General features: G+C 40.0%; 1 protein-coding gene across 1 annotated transcript in view; it reads left to right on the forward strand.

Annotated features, from left to right (window-relative positions):
• The window catches only part of LOC111569704 (calsyntenin-2), a 345,816-nt gene that overhangs the window by 254,772 nt on the left and 71,348 nt on the right, over nt 1-19,696 (forward strand). Inside the window, exons 7-8 of the mRNA XM_023272001.3 lie at nt 1,144-1,401; nt 4,066-4,187. Coding sequence (XP_023127769.1) covers nt 1,144-1,401; nt 4,066-4,187 — 380 coding nt within the window. The remainder of the gene's footprint in view (nt 1-1,143; nt 1,402-4,065; nt 4,188-19,696) is intronic.

Below are 19,696 nucleotides of genomic sequence, written 5' to 3' on the forward strand. Positions count from 1 at the left end.
CAGTCCATGCATGGTTTACCACTAAAGAGTCCCTTTCAGGCACCTCATAATCGTTATCTGATAGCAAATAGAATAAATTGTAATTGCTTTTTTAAAGCACAATCAATTTGAGATAATGTACAAAGACATCGGGCAAAGAGAAGGCTGCAGCTGGGTGCTGGAGAAGTCGATGCGTATTTATTTACTGAGGGAATCTAATTACTGGAGTCAGAACGCACCCTGAGTATGCGGTAGAGAAAAACAGAGCTTTACAGACGGGAGAAAAACATCAATTAATGTGCTAATGTCGTGGTATTAGCAGAAATGAACAGATGCATGTTACAATTGTTTTCCTGGACAAGGGAGACATTGTAAATTCTTACGCCGCCCATTTTTTCTCGGAACAATATGGTTCCCGTATCGGTTTGAGTCATTACCATCCCCTAAGCTGTTAAAAATGATTCATAAATGTGTTTTAAAGGCATGAAATGCAGTTTTCACTGTCAGATAGAAAGGCAAAGATAGATCAGTGAAAGCATGTCAGATACATTAAGGGGCAGTGGGAGCTATGTGGCAGAAATGATGTTCATCAAGGTGACAGCTTGAAAACAAAGATCATTCAGGACTGAACACACTGAGGTTGACTGAGGTCAAAGGAAAGATGGAGCTGTTCTTGAAGAGAACATGAGAAAAGGAGTGGGATGACTCAATGCAACGCATTAATGATTGGTGTGTTTTGTCAGGATGCGTGGGGATCACATAACAAAAGTGTCAGCACTAAACAAATCATGTGATTGGCTGATACCACAATGTCCTTCTCACCAAGTCCTTGCTGTGTCTTTTCTCTTTGTGTTACCATAGTGGTCGGTCAATATGTCTTGTCTGTTTCCATAGAGGCACATTTCTGTGGTGAGCTATGTTGTGAATTTATGAACGATGACTCGCATGTCTTTCCTTTTGAAAGTTAGTTTCATTTGCCATGAATCAATAGCCACATCCTCTATCCATCTCGGCCCATTGATTACATATTAAGCCGTGCCATCTGCCTTACTCATAAGTAATCATTGCCAAGGTTAGGGCAATATACACTGCGTATCCACCATGATTGTTATTGACACATCTCCTGTTGCACCTTTTATTTCTTCCCATGGCAATGACCCCCAGGTGCCTCATCGGGCAGCACTGACCTTCTCCCTGCTCCCAGCGCCGCCACCAATTGGACAGCCTCCCTGGTGACTGACAGCGGGCGGGACAGCGACCTCATCTTCAGGTTTGACGGTCATCAGGCTGCTAAAATCCCCGACTGGGTGGTACCCCAGAATCTGACAGACCAGTTCACCATAGCAACGTGGATGAAGCACGGGCCCAGTCCTGGACTCAGAGCTGAGAAGGAGACGCTGCTCTGTAACTCTGACAAGACTGGTGAGTCATGTGTTTTTCCTGATCTGAAAATCGCATGAAAGGAAATGCACTTACAAAGCACATATCTACCTTGATGTTACTCCATGAGCTTCTACAGGGTTTTTCATATGCACACACACACTCACTCACCAGTGATGGCAGAGCTGCCACTGGGAGCAACTCTGGGTTCAGTCTGTTGACATTAGTCATGTGGAGGAGCTGGGAGTCAAGTGGACAACCTTCTCTACCACCTGAGCCACAGTCACCCATGACAAGACCAAAACCAACAATGGACTAATTCTACTAAGTCTGTGTCTGAGGAAGAAATCTCCACTGATTTCCAAAGACAGTTAAAATGCGCCTTTGTGATGTGTCTCACTGATATTCGCACTGAATTTGGCCACAGGCACTTTACTGTAGTTAACTTTAGGCTCGCTCTCGCTGTCAGAAATGTTAACTAAAACGTGTATTAATACCACAGCCCTGCTATTTACTAATGTGTGAGTAACATTTGCTAAAAACCAAATTACCCAGATCATTTCGGGAAACATATAATTCTACAGTAGGAACCAATGAGCTTGAGACTGAGAGCTACACACAGCAAAGGAATGTCTTTTTAACAGTATTTAGTGACAACAAAAAGTAAAGAATATCACTTCCCTTATTCTTTAACACCCTTATCCTCAGACAGATGAGTTCCCACCAACGTATTGCAACTGATTTCATCAGAGTGCCACAAATCAGCCTGTGATTTGATCAGGGTGGCAAACGGCACAAATCAAATAAGTGGATTAGTTGATGCCAACTAATCCTCCGATCTGAGATTTTACTACTCTATACCAGGGTGGCCGGTTGACGAGGGAGATATTGTTGGCATCTCAAAAAACACTGTAAGCAACAAGAAATCAGCTGCAAGTGGATCAATAAAGGCCACTAAGATTAACAGTATTCCTTTCTTTGTCTTAGAATGAAATTCCATGTAAAGACCAGAAATTAAGACTCAATTGAATTCTCTAGCAAGTACTTGTGTAGCCAAAGCCTAATGTGCAGCTTATTTCTAAGCACAATCAAGTATCTTTGAACAAGCTTGGACAAATAATTCCTGCATGTGAATTGTGAATTTACACTCAATATCATGCCAGTGACAGATAAGTAGCAATAGCTGAGCTGTGCGTTATCATTGTTTCCTTATTTTATACATGATGCATATACACTGCCAGGCCAACAAATAAAGTCACACACTCTAATATTTTGTTGGACTGCCTTTAGTTTTGGCACTCATTCGCTTTGGCATCATTTTGATAAGCTTCAGCAATATCACAGCATTTATTTTTGTCCAGAGTTGGATTAATTTTTCACCAAGATCTTATATTGATGATGGGAGAGTTGCACCACTGCACAAAGTCTTCTCCAGAACATCCCAAAGATTCTCATTGGGACTGAGGTCTGGACTCTGTGGAGGTCAATCCATGTGTGAAAATGACGTCTCATGCTCCCTGAACCACTCATTCTCAATGTGAGCCCCATGAATCCTGGCATCATCATCTTGGAACATGCCCATACCATCAGAGAAGAATAACTCCACTGATGGAAAGACCTGGTCATTCAGTATATTCAGGTAATCAGCTGACCTCATTCTTTGGGAACATGACGTTGCTGAATCTGACCAACCCCAGATCATAACTCTAACCCCCACAGGCTGGTAGACACTAGTCATGATGAATGCATCACTTCATCCACCTCTCTTCTTACCCTGATGCACCCATCACTTTGGAACAGGGTAAATCTGGACTCATCAGACCACATGACCGACCACATTTGTTCTTCAAAGATGATGGTTCACCACTGTCCTTTCAGATTTTAATAATGCGTTGGACGGTTCTTAACAATTGGACCCTTCTGAGACAGATTAACATCCTTTCCATGACCACAGGATATGTCCTCCAACATGGTTGTTTTATAAATGAGAAGCTCCTCACTGCATCAGCTAGGGTTAAATAAGTTGTTGCAGCTGAAACATATTCATCATTGCAGTAATTATCCAATGGAAGGATCTTACCTGTTTGCTTAGTTAAATTCAAGTGGCGACTTTTTTTTGGACAGGCAGTGTAAAATAGAATAAATTTGGATTTGAATTGAATTTATTACTTGTTATGAAAAGTAGTGAGTAGTAAGAAAACAAAGAAATAAAAGAAAAACCAATAAAATAAATCAATGCAAGTACAGACAAGTTCTCAATAAAAGTATTCAAATGAATAAACATGTTCCTAAGTGTTGCAATGTGTAAAAAGGAGTTTAACACTTATTTGAACCTACTGCTTTTTAGAATACAATGCAAAAATCTTCATGGTTGCAAGGTGGATTTAGGGAAAAGTTATGCTTAAATATTTTTACCTCTAACTTTGAGAAACTTTGAAGTTCTCCCTCCAGTCTTCCCTCGCCAGGGAAATTCACAGTTTTATAATAATTCAGCAATATAGTAGCATGCCTTGAGAGAGATTATTTATATTCGAAAAATTCCAGTGAAAAATTGTGAAGAATGTCTTTCTGAAAGCTTCCATCTATCAGAAAAGTACATCTCTCCCAGTTGTGTGTGCTTTCAGACACCTACATATAAGACTGACTTTTACCTGACAGTTGTGAGTAGGTGTTGGTGATTTAACCCTCCTCTTCCTTCTCCTACAGAGATGAACCGTCACCACTACTCGCTGTATGTCCATAACTGCCGCCTGGTGTTTCTGCTGAGGAGAGACTTCACCCAAGTGGACACCTTCAGACCGGCCGAGTTCCACTGGAAACTGGAGCAGGTGAGTCACTCAGAATACAAGCCTCCTAACATGAGTGTATCCTCGGCTCACCTTTGTGGATTTGGTAAGTAGGTAAAGCGCCAATCTCATAGAGAGCTATGAAGCCTCTGGCCTGGATTAAACATGTATTAAACATCCACTGGGAGATTTGTTCTTGGCCTCATTCACACTGGCTGTACTTGCAGTAGTGATGGAAGACTCACTGACAAAGTAGCATCAGGTTCATTAGGAAGCCGGAGCCACTGGTCATCCACTAACAAGTTATTTATGTGTGTAAACAATAGCTTGTTTGTCTTTTAATTACTACTTAGCTGCACTAGAACTCCTTCTATAATAAAACTGCCTAATCTTTAATTAACCCCAATTAAGTTGGAGAGCTCACATACCGCTTAATAACCGTGCAATTTTTTAATTATTTCAGTGACTTTTCAATAAATATTTGCCATGAATATGAAGATACTACATTACAGCTGTGTTTTTCATTTCTCTCCTTTCCAGTTTCATACTAGTATTTCCCTATGCGATCAAGTATTTCCAAAAAAATGAAATATATTAATGATATTATTAACCCTTAGATGCATATGTGTGGCAAAAATGACCCGGGGAGATCATTTTCTTGCAATATCTTTGTAATGAAAAGTTTATAGCATTTCATATTCCAGCTATTCCCCAAAACATGTTTTTGATATCATTCCATTTACATTTTAAGCTACCTTTTATACTTTTAAAGAAACGATAATATTTGTATTACTACCTCAAGCTCGTTAGCACTGATAATATCATACAACAGGTGATGCACAAACTTGGAGGGACGGAGAGCAACAACAGCTGGAGAAAAAGAGTGGAAAAATGTCTACAAAATGGATGTTGACATTCTTCTATTGCTGTTCTGTGTAATATTCTTCTTTTCCAATCATCAATATCTGTTATGAAGTGAAGCATAAACATATTTCAAACATGAAATCATTCTTGTGTGGGCAAAATATAACATAAACAATAATACAAATGATTATTTTAAACCAAAATAACAAAAATGGCATAAAGACACATTGATTCTTATACGGGTCATTTTTGACCCACTTGTGGAAGAGTGTAGGATCCAATAATCTAAGGGTTAATAAATTAATAATTACATTCATCTAAGTAGGGCAGTATTTGAAAAGTTGGTTACAATTTGCCTTTTTTTTTTTCACCTGTTTGGAATATTCTCATTTAGTTTTTAATTAAAACACAGTTTAATTGTTAGAGTAATTATGATATATGGCTGGAAATGACACTCATAACAAACAGAGACAGAAATAAGCTCAGTGTAAGTTGGTGTGTATTCGCGTCTATGTGTGTTGCGAGTGGTGAGCAGCAGCTGTCTGTTGATCAAGGATGCTGTCTGAGAGTCAGACGGGTCACCTCGACTCACAAGTCACCCACGCTCACCCAGCGAGGACATGTAGTCCATGAGAGAGACACACAGCTGAGCCTGGACGTCCAGATGCTGCACCCCTGGGCTAATTTGATCAGACAGACCACATGGTCTTGATTGGGAGGAGAGCATGAAACAGGTCATCCTTCAGCCTCCTGACAGAACATGCAGTGTGTGAGCCATCGTCTAAAGGAGTTCGGACACAGCTGAGTTCTCACACAGTCACTTCCCTAGCTTCTCTTTTTGTGTGCTGTACTGTACTTTTTAAACACAGTCGGCCCTCTGAAGACAAATCCACATATCTCGCAAACCCCAATGCTTTCGGTCACTAAAAAAGCCTTTGTGTCGACAGTCAAAGGTTTTCTCCTTTCTTTGATGAAGGATAAATGAGCTAAAATGATTTTTTTTTTTTTTTATTACAGCATTCAGGGTCACTCAGCTTGTGCTAATGATGCCGAGGTCACATCTGCTGTACCTCTCAGGCAATTTAGTGGTTTTTGCAGGGGAAGTTACATTCATCAGGAGAAAACTGCAACAGTCTTCTCCTCTATGTGCTAAACATTTCAGTTTGGCTACTTTCGTTGATTAATAGTTAGTTGCAGTATTTGTACACTGTTGACCTGATTTATGAATTGCTGCATACGTACAACTGCCAGGTACTAAAGTAATGCTGAGTTTAACACATTATGTAGAATTTTTTTTCAATTTAGTTTAATACCAAATAAAGAATGCAGTGTTTCTGTGAAGGTTCTTGGCAGTATTGAGTGGGCAGCATTAAATCTGTGTTTCAGGGAGCAGAGTTTACCAAATATTTAAAATGTTACTTAAATAGTTAAGTAGTCAGAATCAGAAATACTTTTTTGATCCACAAGGGGAAATTGCTGAAGTAAGAAAAGGTTTAGAGATTTTAAAGGAGATTTTTGGTCAGATACATGCAAAACTAATGGCGTTACAGGAACTTCAGCGTTCTTTGACTAGTAGCTACTAACTGACAAATATTAGCATGATAACATGTTAACAATGTCAACATGGTAAACATAAGCAGGTTAGAATTGCCATAGTGAGCATATTAAAAATCTTTGTCTCAATAGGTAAAATGTTTTCTTTATAGAAGAATACATGTGTTAGGGCAGATTATTGCTATCAGGGCCAAATGCAGCCAGTGACATTTAGGTCACATTGGCAGAATTTTTCATGCAATGTGTGCTATGTGTACACTGTATGTTGACCTGATTTGCAAGTTGTTGCACAGGCCTACAGCTACAGATAAATCAGTTTATTCTGAAATTAATTACATTCCACTGGATAAAAAGGAGGGGGACCACAGCAGATGGTTAACTGTTAACTGAATCATTTCATTTTTAAAATAAGTGAGACGAGGTTAAGAGAGTTTGTTTGGTTCTAATTTATTCAATACTCTTATTTATTGCTAAATGCCTGCAAATCACACTTGTGTCCTCTATCACATCAACCTCACCTGTACTAACATGTTACCCTGATCCCATGCTAAAAGAAGACTGTGTTCATGAGAAACCTTATGAGCATCAGCAGGTTAGTGTCGTCATTTTTATACTAATTATGTTTGACTTAGAATTGAGCATAAAAAAACACCGTGACTCAGTTTAATTTTAATATACAACATACAGCACAAGTGAGTACCGAGGAGGGAGCCCTGACACTAACTACATGAACAAGGTAATAAAATGAGCTGTGGACACCAGAACTTTCTAGATTTTGGAGCTATGGGCTGCTTCTATCTGCATGTCTGACTCCAAACGGAAAAGAATCAACAGAGGAATTTAAAGATCTGATTGTGAATCCTCAGAAAGATGGGAAGCGATGCAAAAAAAACCCTGAGATCAACAAAAAATAGTGGAAACACAACTGCAGCAGTGATCAGGAGGTTTAAAATGAGCCATAGTGCCTCAAATTGGCGTGGCAGCGGTCGTCCTCCTAAAATCATGCTACCAGCAGTGCACTACTTTCACAATCTTGCTCTGAAAAACAGACAGGCAAGAGCTTCCAACTTGGCACAGAGGTTATCAATGGAAACTGCAGCTAATGTGACAGCTCAGACATTGTATAATGTCTGTGGGTGACATCCAAGGAAAACAAATTTGTTTCACTTTGACACTTAACAGCAAGATATATTTTGCTAAAAAAAAAAAAAAACAACTAAACAAAACTTTTGGTTAGATGAGACCAAGATAAATGTATTCAGCATAAATTATGTGGTGCATGTCTGGTGTGAACCTGTCCATGATGACTACAGTGAATGCATAGTCCTGGCAGGGAAGCACAGAGGTGGGAATGTGATGATAAAGCAAAAGATATTTATAGATGGCACCATGAATGTCTGTGGACATATCTTCTTAGCCAGTAATTTTATGACTCTCAGTTTATAGAATCTTGGCAGGAGAGGAATATTACATCATAATAAAGATCCAAAGCACACTGCCAAAATTACAAACGAGCTATTGATGTTGTTGTATCCTGTATATCGCACAAAATCACAGTGTTGCTTGGAGCTAAATGCTAATGCAAATATAGTCACAATGTCAATGCTAGTCCTCTGATATTTAGTATGTATAATGTTTACCGTAATAATCTGAGTTTAGTTTGTTGCGCTAACATTTTGCTAATTAAATGAAACTGTAAAATGCCCTGACAGAGACGTCAAGCGAATGCAACCTTCATACAGAGTAGAATCTTGTTTAAAGGCCAGGGGAGGTAACTTTCACTTTGATATGGCCGCATATTTGTAATTTACTCATTTAAAAATGCATCAAATCACACATCGAGTTAGTTTCCTCATATTGCACATCTGATGAAATTCCACATGAATTAAGTTGGAATATTTATGGAGGATTTTGACTGTTATTTTCTGTAGCTAATAAAAAGATTGAGATAGGTTGCCTGAAGTTACCTTGGTTTATTTATTTCATTACCTCTCTAGGAGAAATGTTTCTATTATTCTATTATTCTACTACACTGACAAAGACATATGTTGACGTCTTTATAATGTGCAGCACAATAGTTGTTGCAGAAAGTTTCCTGAGCACTTTAAAAGTTCCTTCTCTTTCTTGTGTCCTCTCTCTCATCTTCCTCGCTCTTGTTAAGAGCTGCCTCTGAAACCCAGGGGCATGAAAGGAAACTTTCATTAAGTCGCTATCTCCCCTTGCCTTGTCGCCACTAACTCCTCATCTCCTAATGTCTTTTTAACAAAATGAACTTCTGAATACCTCCAACCTCCATCCGCAGAAGAATCTCCTCCTCTCCCTATATTGGTTTATCACAGAAGTCCAATTAATTTCTCATACAATCCAATCAGGCATTGCGAACTGCTACATAATGACTGGGATGGTGGGTGAGATGGTTGCAAGATATTAGTTTTACCTGCTCAAAAATGAGTGTACTATCTATTAATAACAGACAGTAGTTTGAGGCCGCATGGCTTTATGCGCATTGGTCTATTGTGTTCAGCGTGAGCCTGTCTTTTTAAGTTTCGCTATCTGTGATGTGTGCATCGTTGAAAGATGAGGCCTGAGGTCTTTATTGACTTCACTGAAAAGCTTTGCACTGAGCTTGTATTAAACGTGTTTTTTGTTTGCAGGGTCATATTCTTTAAGTGTATATCTAAATTCAAACATTTCAAAGAAGAAAACTGTCAATCTTGAAGATGTTTTCTGCATGAGCCAGTACTGAATGAACCCCTGCAAGTGTTTGTATCTATGTAGAAATGAAATTGGGTGTGCACAGGCCAAAAAATAGCCTTTGGCACTTGCAGGAGTCCAGGAAATTCAGCAGTTGGAAGTCTGCCAGGTGCACCCAGGCTCAGTATTTAGTTCTTCTACAGTGTATTAACAGCTTATGTGGCTTCATTATAGCATTCATCTGAAAAAATAAAACTCATCTGGATAACGTCAGCCGAGCCATTTAGAACTGTTAACTTTTCAAAGAGTGTTAAATGAAGTTCTCTGTTGATTCATTCTCCTTTTTTTTCTTTTTGTTTTGAAGTGATGCATGTCAGGTGGCTGTTGGAAATGACAACCCATTTGATAGCACATTTGTCACTATTATTTTGAAGCAGAACAGTTTAACCCATAAACCCTTGAAATACAGTATGTCTTCTTATACTTACTTTACAGACACAATCCGGTCTCACCACAAGGACCACTAAGTGTGAAAGGGTTCATTTCTTTTTAAGCTTCAAGGGAAGCTCCTCTATTTTAAGGACTAGAATTTTGATTCTCACATTAGAGCACCTGCAGGCTGTTTTAGGATAGCCTGCCCTTTTTGTTCAGCCTTGAAGCACTTCTTTGTGGTCTCAGTGCTGATTGGTTAAAACCAGAGAAGACAAATGCTGATTTTTAAACCATTTTTCTGAACTCTCAGTAGAGTTGAATTTTTATAAGTACACACAGCGTTGCGGTCAAAGCTGTTGGATCCGACAATACAATGGAAACAAAAAGGTTAAAAGGGAAGATCAGGGGACCATTCCTGTTTACGTTCACGCTACCCCACACTTGCCCTAAGTTCCTGCAGTGAAAAGCTGTCAGTTTATGGCCCTTTCATGTGGGTCATGCCAAATTTGCCCTTCCGACAGATGCTCAGGAAACTCAAGCAAAACAGTACAATGTGCATTGGGACAAACAACACAAACCTCTTGGGTTTAAAAAAGCAAAAAGGTTAGTTTTGCTTTGTTGTCTGCATTATATGGCAAGTTGTAATACTGGAGTAGTGAAGCTATATTGTTTGAACCAGAAACCAATTCTGAAGAACAATAATGATACAGAAAGCTGCACCATGCAAGTTGATAAGATTCCTTTCTTTGTTTTGCTACGTATGAAACCCTGGAAGTCTCAAACTATGTTTTTGGGACAACCAGAATTAACATTAACCTGGTAGTCCAGAAAGTGGAGAAGATGCTTGAAAAATATATTGATAGGGTCCTATTTTAACCCAAACCATGCCATTTCCTTTAATCCCAATCAAATCATTTCAGTGTTTAATCTTAATCATGTTCTAAAAAAATCTGAACATGTTACCAAGGTGACAATAGATGTCTTCAAAAAATATGTTGCAAATTTTGAGATGCTTGTCTCGATACACATTAACTTGTTGTGTCACTTTGCATTACATAAAGCTTTATATGACACAAATCGCAAGTACTGAACTAGCATAAGTCATAATAACTAAAATTAGCAGTGAGACCAGTTTGAAAACCACAACAATGACTATTTTCTGGATCAGTCTCAATATTTCCAGCCACAATGCAGTCCTTCATAAAATTGCTGATGGGATGTGTGTCTGGCCCGTTATGATTATCAGAGGTAGGATTTTTGTTGGAAGTTACCTAATATTAACTGGCAGTGGAGTTCCATTGCTTTCATGTTTCCGTACAGTTTGATAATGTGACCCACGCAGAGAGATAAATGGAAGGGCTGGCTGTACAGTTAGAACAAAGCCTTCAGTCTGTCCTTGTCTGACAGGGCGGAGGGAGTTTGGCATAAGGAGAAAATCAATGAGAAGTCACCTCAAGCCTTTCAGCTAGCAAAAAGAACAAGAAAAACCGACTGGGATAATTGAGATCTAAATGATGTTCCAGCAGGAGTCTAAATTGAATGTGGAAAGGGCATCATTACCTGAGGCTACCCCATGGAAAACACTTATTTTTTCAGAAAGCAATCAAGCAAACACTCGGGGGCAGGGGGCGGGGGGGGGGGGGGGGGGGGGGGGACTTATTCTGATTTCACAGGTGGACAGTAGTGGGAAATAAGAAATGTAATCAGTGGCCATCCGTGTTGTGTTGTACAAATGTCAGCAAGTTTAAGCGAGTGACACAGCTACAGAAGGAGCAACACATCTGTTGTCTCATATGTGCAGCATGTTCATCAATGAATTTAGAAATTTGTCTGAAATCATTGCTGCAGTTTGTTGTCTGAGTAATTGTATTATTTCCATTCACGAGTCAGACTCTCAGGATAGGAATATTAGTCTGCAGTCACAGTGCTGAGCCCACCTATAGTGGAAAGTTTGCAAAGAAATTTTACATTTTACACTGACTTTATAAAGCAGACTGTTGACATTTACGGTCACTTATCAGTCCTCTGCATGCATTTACGGTAAGCAGTATGTTAAACGGTAAAATTAACCCATAATAGAAATGATTTACTCCAAGACAGAAAATGACTTGTTCCCTTACAGGCTTTGCACTCATTAGGCTTGTTTATTTCCCAACTTCATCATCTGAAACTACCGAGGCTGGTTGTCCAATTGGGCATAGCAAGAAACAGCTCAGGGGCCCAAACTATTTACCAGGTCGCTCTTAGTTTATGTTAATTGAACTGCAAATTTGTTTGTGAATTCTGTAAAGATCATGATGAGAGTCTCAAGGCAACACCTACATTTTTACCAAATTTTAAAGGGACCACTGTCAAGGCCAAAAATCAAAATACATTTTTAATGGTTATTTATTATTTAAATCTTACATTGTGCATTTCATCAAATGAAGTTGTTCTTAATACATATGAAATGCCTCATTAAAGAGACAGTGATCAGTGAGGACTTTAAGCACATTTTTGCCCAGGGGCTGTCCAGTAAATTAATTTGACTCTGGAAATGATTGTTTTTAATATTATATAATTCATCCTCTGTGGCTGCGTATATACAATAAACAGAAACATCAGTCCAATGCAGTTGCTCCATAAGAACTGCCTTGTTGCTGTAATAAGAAGAGAGTATACACACAGACACACACATCCATCCATATAATTTCTTCCACTTAGTCGAGTCTTTGTGGCAGCAGGCTAAGCAGGTCAGTTCCTGTCCCCAGCAAAGCTTTCCGGTTCCTCTGGGGAATCCTGAAGTGTTCCCAGGCCAGATAGGATATGCAACACCTCTAGTATATTCTGAGTCTATCCTAAGGTCTTCTCCCAGGTGGACAGGAAAACCTCCAAAGGCACCCAAGCGGCACCCTAATCAGATGCATTTTTGTTGCAAAGGAGCAGCGACCCTACTGGTGAACAACATCCCAAGATATCTAAAATCAGTCGCTTGAGGTAACAGCCCACTCCAACCCAGAGGGAGCAATCCACTGGTGTCTGGCAGAGAACTATGGCCTTTGAATGTGACACGTATTACCCAGTTAAACAGAACAGGCTCACCCTTCCCAGCAGTAGCACTCCCCCAGCAGGAATCACACTGCAGAAACTACTCAGGAACACAACAAAGAGCTGCAGGTGGTGACCTGGTCTCCAAATCCCCTTGATCCCACTCTATGTGTTGGATGCACCGAATTAGCCCAATGCACGGGGGTCCCACCCTCCTGCTCACAGAATCCAAATAATTCAGTGCACCCCCAGAGACCCCAAGTCTATGCCCCAACAGATCAGAGCTGTTTTGGCAGTACATACAGTATGTGTATATTTTTTTCCTCACAAAGTACATCTACTGTGATTGCAAATACAAATTGTCTGTTTGAATATTGCTGGCTCACACTATAACAGTAAATTAAGGTTTATGATACCAATTCATGCACTTATTCCTCACAATTGATCTATACGCTCCCATCCCTGTCTTCACAAGAGTATAAAAGCTATTAAGCAAAGTGTGTGCTTGCGCCTATTGTGCACATCAACAATGTCTGAATGTATGCTCAGGCATGGCAATAAAGCATGGAGAATAGCATGGGCTCTTTTGTTGTTGTTTTTCCAAGCACTTGGCATGATCTCCCCCTCCAATTGCCTCCTAACTGGTCCAGGCTCATTGTCAAAACAAACATCTCCTGAGCACAATTTGAATGCCGAGCATCTGGCATTTTCAAATTGCTGATGTGTTTCTGTTGACTGCTGTCATCAGAAACTCCTTGTTAGTAAACAATGGGATGTTTAGGGACCACCCTACCTGATCAGGTTATGAAATTATGTTGTTTTTCTTAAGAAGTCAGGGGGAAAAAACGATGTTGCTTGTAAGAAAACAGTGGGCATCTGTCTCTGAGAGGAAGGAGAGTGAAAGAGCAGCATCGCACACATTGGTTTCCTCTCAGGCTCCGACCTGTTCTGAGGAGCCTAAACCATTATCACAGACTCAAATAATGACACATGCAGCTGCCTCCCATTTTGTACAACATTAATGTGCAAATGAGGCCAGTGAAATTTTGTTCCACAAGCACAGCATCACACAGATGAGTAAAAGAAGAGGCATGGTGTTATAAATTTTTAAATTTTAGCCATTAAGCTGAATGATTTACAATAACAGAAAAAAATGAAAATCCACAAAGACCAAAAAATTAGTACTCTTTGTGTGTGTACTATGTTTTTTCATCATTTTTACCCTTAAACATCAAGCAAAAGTAGTGCCCTATTTAATAAAGAACAAAGAGTTTTGTTTGTTTTACTCTTTGCTTCATTTATGAGCTTAAAAGCTGACTAATAATACTGAAATCCTTGCAGCAGTAAGAGAAAAGAGGGTACAAAAAACCTCCATGCAAACATTTAAAAGGTCTCCGTATCTTATTTTATCTGTGTTGCTGTTTTACCTTCTTTCTGTAAGACATACACTCACTCACATGCAGCATCTCTTTCCTCATGGGAGGGGTCATGTTGAATGATAGATGACTTCTACTAAAGAGCTCGCTAAATTTAGAGCTCCGCTGCACCAATGTGCTCCGAAGAGCTCGATGGGCAACCGCACGCACACCGGTTTTTCAAGCATCCTCCTGCCTGTCTGAAATCCAAGCAGACTTCAGCCTCATACAGTTTCAGCCTTTATTCTTGTGTTGTCCCTCCACCTGAGACCCCCTGCCCACGTAAATGCACACACAATTTCACTCTCCCCGCTTTTACGAGGCGTTAAGCTACTACAGATTTTTTTTTTTCCTGTGTGTTTGAAGCCATCTTATTGCTCCGGGTGCGGGACTAAGATCTCACTGTTTACCCAGCTCAGGGCAAAGATCTCACAGCTTTACTCACAAATACTGTGACCGCTGTCCAGCTGCACCTCGAGAGCGTCAAGGGGGACTTATATTGGCCTTTACACATGATCGTCCATGCCACTCTACCTGTAAAATTGTATCAACTGGAGCATGCAATTCCTCTGTGTCAAAATCCCTCTAAAATACAGTTGTCACTACAGTCTCCATCCACTTTTTGGCATTCTCACAGCACATACTCACATTAAAGCTGTGGATTTTTTATTTTTTTTTGTACCCAACAGCCTCTCCTGGATTTTTGATATTGATTGGCAGTCATGCAGATGGCCTTGTTTGTATTCAAGTGGAGGATCCCATTGACAGGAAGAATCAATAACAACAGAAAGATGAAGGGTAGGAGGCAGAGGACAGAGGAAGAAAAGGAAGGATAAAAGGGATAGAAAATGTAGGTGGAGGAGAGAAACACCTCAGGGGACAAAGATCGACAGAGAAAAATAGATGAAGAGCAGAAAGCTGGAAAGAGACGTCGGCAGGGGAGGAAAGAAATATCAGAAATGACTTCCTACTGGGACAGCCACATGCAAATATATATCACATATTCGGGGGAGTAGCTGAGAGAAAATCGACAGAAAACAGCAGATATCACCCGGATATCACTCAAACACAATCTGTTGGCGAGATGCGATAAGCAACACACGCCCAGAGGATGACAGACAGGCGTGAGATCAATACACTCACACAGTATGTATGGAGACAAAATAATAAGTAAAATAATTTAATAAGTGAAATTGGAGCAGGCAGGTTTGGTCGTTGCAATCCTCTCAGTATGATATCACTCATTCATCACAGGCAACATTATCACACTCTGTAGAGGCGTCTCTCAAGCTCCACCATCACGCTCGGCTTCACAAATGAAATCAGCCTTTATTACAAACACACATTCCAAGAGCCACTTCCATGTAGTTTTCCATCATTTTTATTTCTTTCACATCGCAGCGTCCCAGGATAATATCACCTCCCTTTTATGAGAGTGGGAAGTACTGTAGGTCTTAGATAGGTGGGAAAAAGTGCTGGTGAGGCCACTAAATGACAGCGTGGAGGAGCAATGGCTTTTATTACCTCGCTGACGCTAATGCTGAGTGGGTGAACCTGTGTGTGACGGAGTATCAGTGACATGCAGCCTGATACAGCTAACTGTGCGCAAGCCTGTGTGGCATTTCTACTCTTTGATGAGGCTTTATGTGTCTGTGACTGCATATGCTTTAAGGGTTTGATATTTTTGTAGTAAAAATCAGAGCTGGCGGAGTCAGCGTTTCTGTGACAAGTTCAAATCAAAGGTCATTCGTAAAGAGTAATATAGATAAGGTCAAGTGAAGTCTGACATCATTAGCAACAAGCTCAAGTCAGTTCTCAAGTCACTACTGAGAAGTTCAAGTCATGTCTCTAATCCTTAATGACTTTTAAGTCCCTCAAGATCATTTATTAAAAAGTCAGATCTGCAATCATTTATGACAAATCTGAAAAAAAGCCTAAGTACAATTAAAATCTGAAGTAATTAGTCAAAATTTTAAATAAAATATTAACATTCTTAGACTATTCCCAAGTCATTATTGCCAAGTCTACAAGAAGCCTAAAGTCTCTATTACAATGTCAGATCTGAAATCTTTCAAGACAGTTTAAAGTTATGTATCAAGTCATTTGTGACAAGTCTGAGAGACACTTCAAGTTTTTCTGATGAACACAAGTCAGATCTCAAGTCAGTAGTGGATACTTTTAGTCAAATCTCAAGTGAGAAGGTGAAATCTGATTGCTATGAGTGACAAGTTCATGTCAAGTCCAAATGAAGTCTCAAGTAAATTATAAGAAGTTCAAGTCATGTTTCAAATCCTTTGGAACAAATTCAAATCCCATCTCAAAACTATTTTAGGTCCCAAGTCACTTTGGGCAAGTCTATGGGAAGCCTCTAGTCTTTTGTGACAGGTTGGATCCGAAGTCCTTCAAGGCAACTTTAATTTCGGTCTCAAGTCATTTATGACAAGTCTGAGAAAAGCATTTTTTGCTGAATACAAGTCATGAGTAACTAGTCAAGTCTCAAGTCATGAGTGAATTTCAAGTGATTTCTGATATCATTAAGGAGATGTTTTTCAACTGCAAGTCCAGTCGGACAAATCTGAGAGACACCTCACATCTTTTTTTTATAGGTACAAGTCAGATCTCAAGTCATTACTGACAAGTTCAAGTGAAGGCTGATTTCACTGGAGAGAAAAGTTAGTATCAAGTCCATGTCAAGTCTCAAGTCATTTGTGAGAAGTTCAAGTTATATCTGTACGGCAATGTCAGATCTCACATCCTTCATTACAAACTAAATTAGGTTTCAAGTCACATGTGACACGCTAGAGAGAATTATCAAGTCATCTAGTTTGACAAATATATTTCAGATCTCAAGCGATTAGTGACTAATTTAAGTCAAGTCTCGGGTCATTAGTGATTGGTTGAAGTCAAGTCTCACATCATTCGTCTCTAGAATCCTTTGTGGCAACATCAAGCCTTATGTCTTTTTTGACAAGTCCCTTCTCTTGACAAGTCCTTAGTCATTAATGGCAACTCCATGTCCAGTCATAAGTCATTTAAGTTGTGGTCAAGTGAAGACATCATTAGTGCAAAGAGTCAAGTGTGAATTAAGACTCAGGTCATTTCAGTAGTCATCTAGTTGTGCTTCAAGTACTTCATGACAATGTAACTGCACATCTCTCAGAACTCCTAATTGCTCACAGTTAATCAACATGGCATTTGAACATTCAAAGCCTTGAATCTCTATTTGTGCAATTTTAGTTTGAAGCTGTCAAATCTCTCTACTAATTTTGACTAGCAGAGATGGATGGGCAAAGCACATAATTGTATTTGTCCTTTTGTCACTGAGTAGTACTACTGAGTTGTCTGTAGGCCTTTGTGTGCTTTTTATTGTGTCCAACAGTAGCGCATGCATTGTAGCAGCTGTGTACTTGTTCACACATTTTCAAGCGCTCACCCTGTGAATAGATGTTTGTGTGTGAGTGTTTGAGAAACTGGAGACCTCTGATATCGTTTTGTGGTAAAAGGGAGCACAAAAGCCAAATAAAAGAAAATAATAGTGCAGTAAAAGCAGCTGTTCTGCGCCATTCATCATATTAATCTGGACAACATGGCTTCGCTGAATCCACTCTTCTTCCAGCAAATCTCTGCCTTTACCCTTCGCCCTTTCCTCCCTCGCACTTTCTTTGTTTTTTCTCAACAATTTGTCTTACTTTCTCGCCAAATACCACGCTGCAAACTCTCCGCCCGGACTTTCTGCCTACCCAAATAGTTTTTAAGAGGTAAAGTTTATGTGCAGTGCACCTCTTGCCTCCGACTGGCTAAAGCACTTCCTGGATTGAGGGTGGCTGTCAGAATTTGCAGCGAAGATTTATTGTGCACATCCCACCTTGACCTTAACTGTGGTAGGAGAAAGGGATGTGAAAAAGAGATGAATTGACAGAGAGATAAAGGCGGAGAGCCAGAAGAGTATGTGAGCCTGGTAGAAGGCTGGTAAATTTGGCGTAGGAGTATCAGCGGCGTATGTGTTGTCAGGGTTTAGATAATCAAGCGAAGGCGTGTGATGGATGTAGTGTGGCAGTAGGGGAGATGGCACGATGCTCCCACCCGCTCTTATCTCCTTCCACAACTCTGCTAAAGGTCTGTGGCAAATTTCACCACTGCTCGGTTTGTACTAACAGTTTAAACCTGTGGGACCGTGTATTTTTCCTCTCACTGAGGCTGCTGTTGTTTCACAATCTTTTCTTTCTCTCTGTTATCTGACCATTCTCCCTCACCCAGACATCCACGTCCCCTCAGTCAACGTAATCTACTCCACTGCAATATCTGCTGATGTATTTAAACCGGCATATACAGACATACGGTGGCCAGCGAGTAGCTCCAGGACACAGTGACTCACTGTGTTGGCTGGACTGATGCAACAGCAAACCTAGCATCATGCAAGCATTAATAATGAACTCAGGCCCTACAGGATATCAGCACTTTTACCTCCTACATACTATGATGCCTGCAGTTGCTATTGCCTTCCAACATCACTGTTTCTGCACCAAAATTACCAGACAACAGGGATGCTGGCACGGCTGACCTCGGCCCACAGAAAAACGCTACAATATGACTCTGTTGAGCATGTCACAAATATCCCCACTGGCATTGATTCAACTCCTGTCATCTCTATATAGCATAACAACATATTTAGAGGTTTTTTTTTTCATTCAGAGTAAACCACTCCTGCCTTAAAATGGCTTAGATGCAACTATGTGGTTGTTTCCTTTAGAACTGTCTAATCTGTGAAGTTCCTGGCTCTCTCCCTCCATTCACTCTATTGCCTCTCACTGCAGCTCGGGCACACCAGCTCACCTGTGAATTAAACACTGTAAAACTACTACTAGATGTTTGAATCAGAAGCTGATTCTGGCCCCTCCCTGCAAGTTGACAAGATTGGTTTCTTAGTTTGTTAACCGGAAGCCTGAATCCATGTTTTTGAGACTGTCATTGGTAGACTGTGGCAAAATATTTATGACATGTCTTCTATCATATAAAAAACACACAATATAAATATGTTAAAGGGTGGAACACTTGATTTTCATTGGAGGAGCTCTTTAAAGTGGGGGTAGGCAGTATTTCTTAAGCATCATTTGACAAAAATTCCATACTAACTCATCAGCATATTGTAATTTAAGTTGTCTAAGAAGAAACTAGACTTCTGCAGCATTGCTTGGCTCTGTTTTCAGAAAAGTAGCCAGTGGTTTTCGGTATCACAGGGCTTTTCAGTATGAATACTGTAGCAACAAAGTGCACTGTGAGGGGAGGTTAGAGTTTGAATCCCACATGAAGCCACAAATGAAGGTTAACCTTTGTCTTGTCTGGTGGTTGGGGCTTAGAAGAAAGAAAGTTGAGGGTTGCTGTGGTTTTTGGCTTTTCTAGATTTTTATGTACGACTTTAAGTTGAGAAGAGTCATATACAGTATATATAAAGCCAGTTAGCTCACATGAATCTATACAAGATAATGGGATAGTATGCTGAGACTTCCTATCCAAATTTATGGGCAACATCTATGAACATTATAGAACTGGCTAAATGTGTTCTGT

This window comes from Amphiprion ocellaris, chromosome 7 (genome assembly GCF_022539595.1).
Source record: "Amphiprion ocellaris isolate individual 3 ecotype Okinawa chromosome 7, ASM2253959v1, whole genome shotgun sequence".
Lineage (NCBI taxonomy): Eukaryota > Metazoa > Chordata > Actinopteri > Pomacentridae > Amphiprion > Amphiprion ocellaris.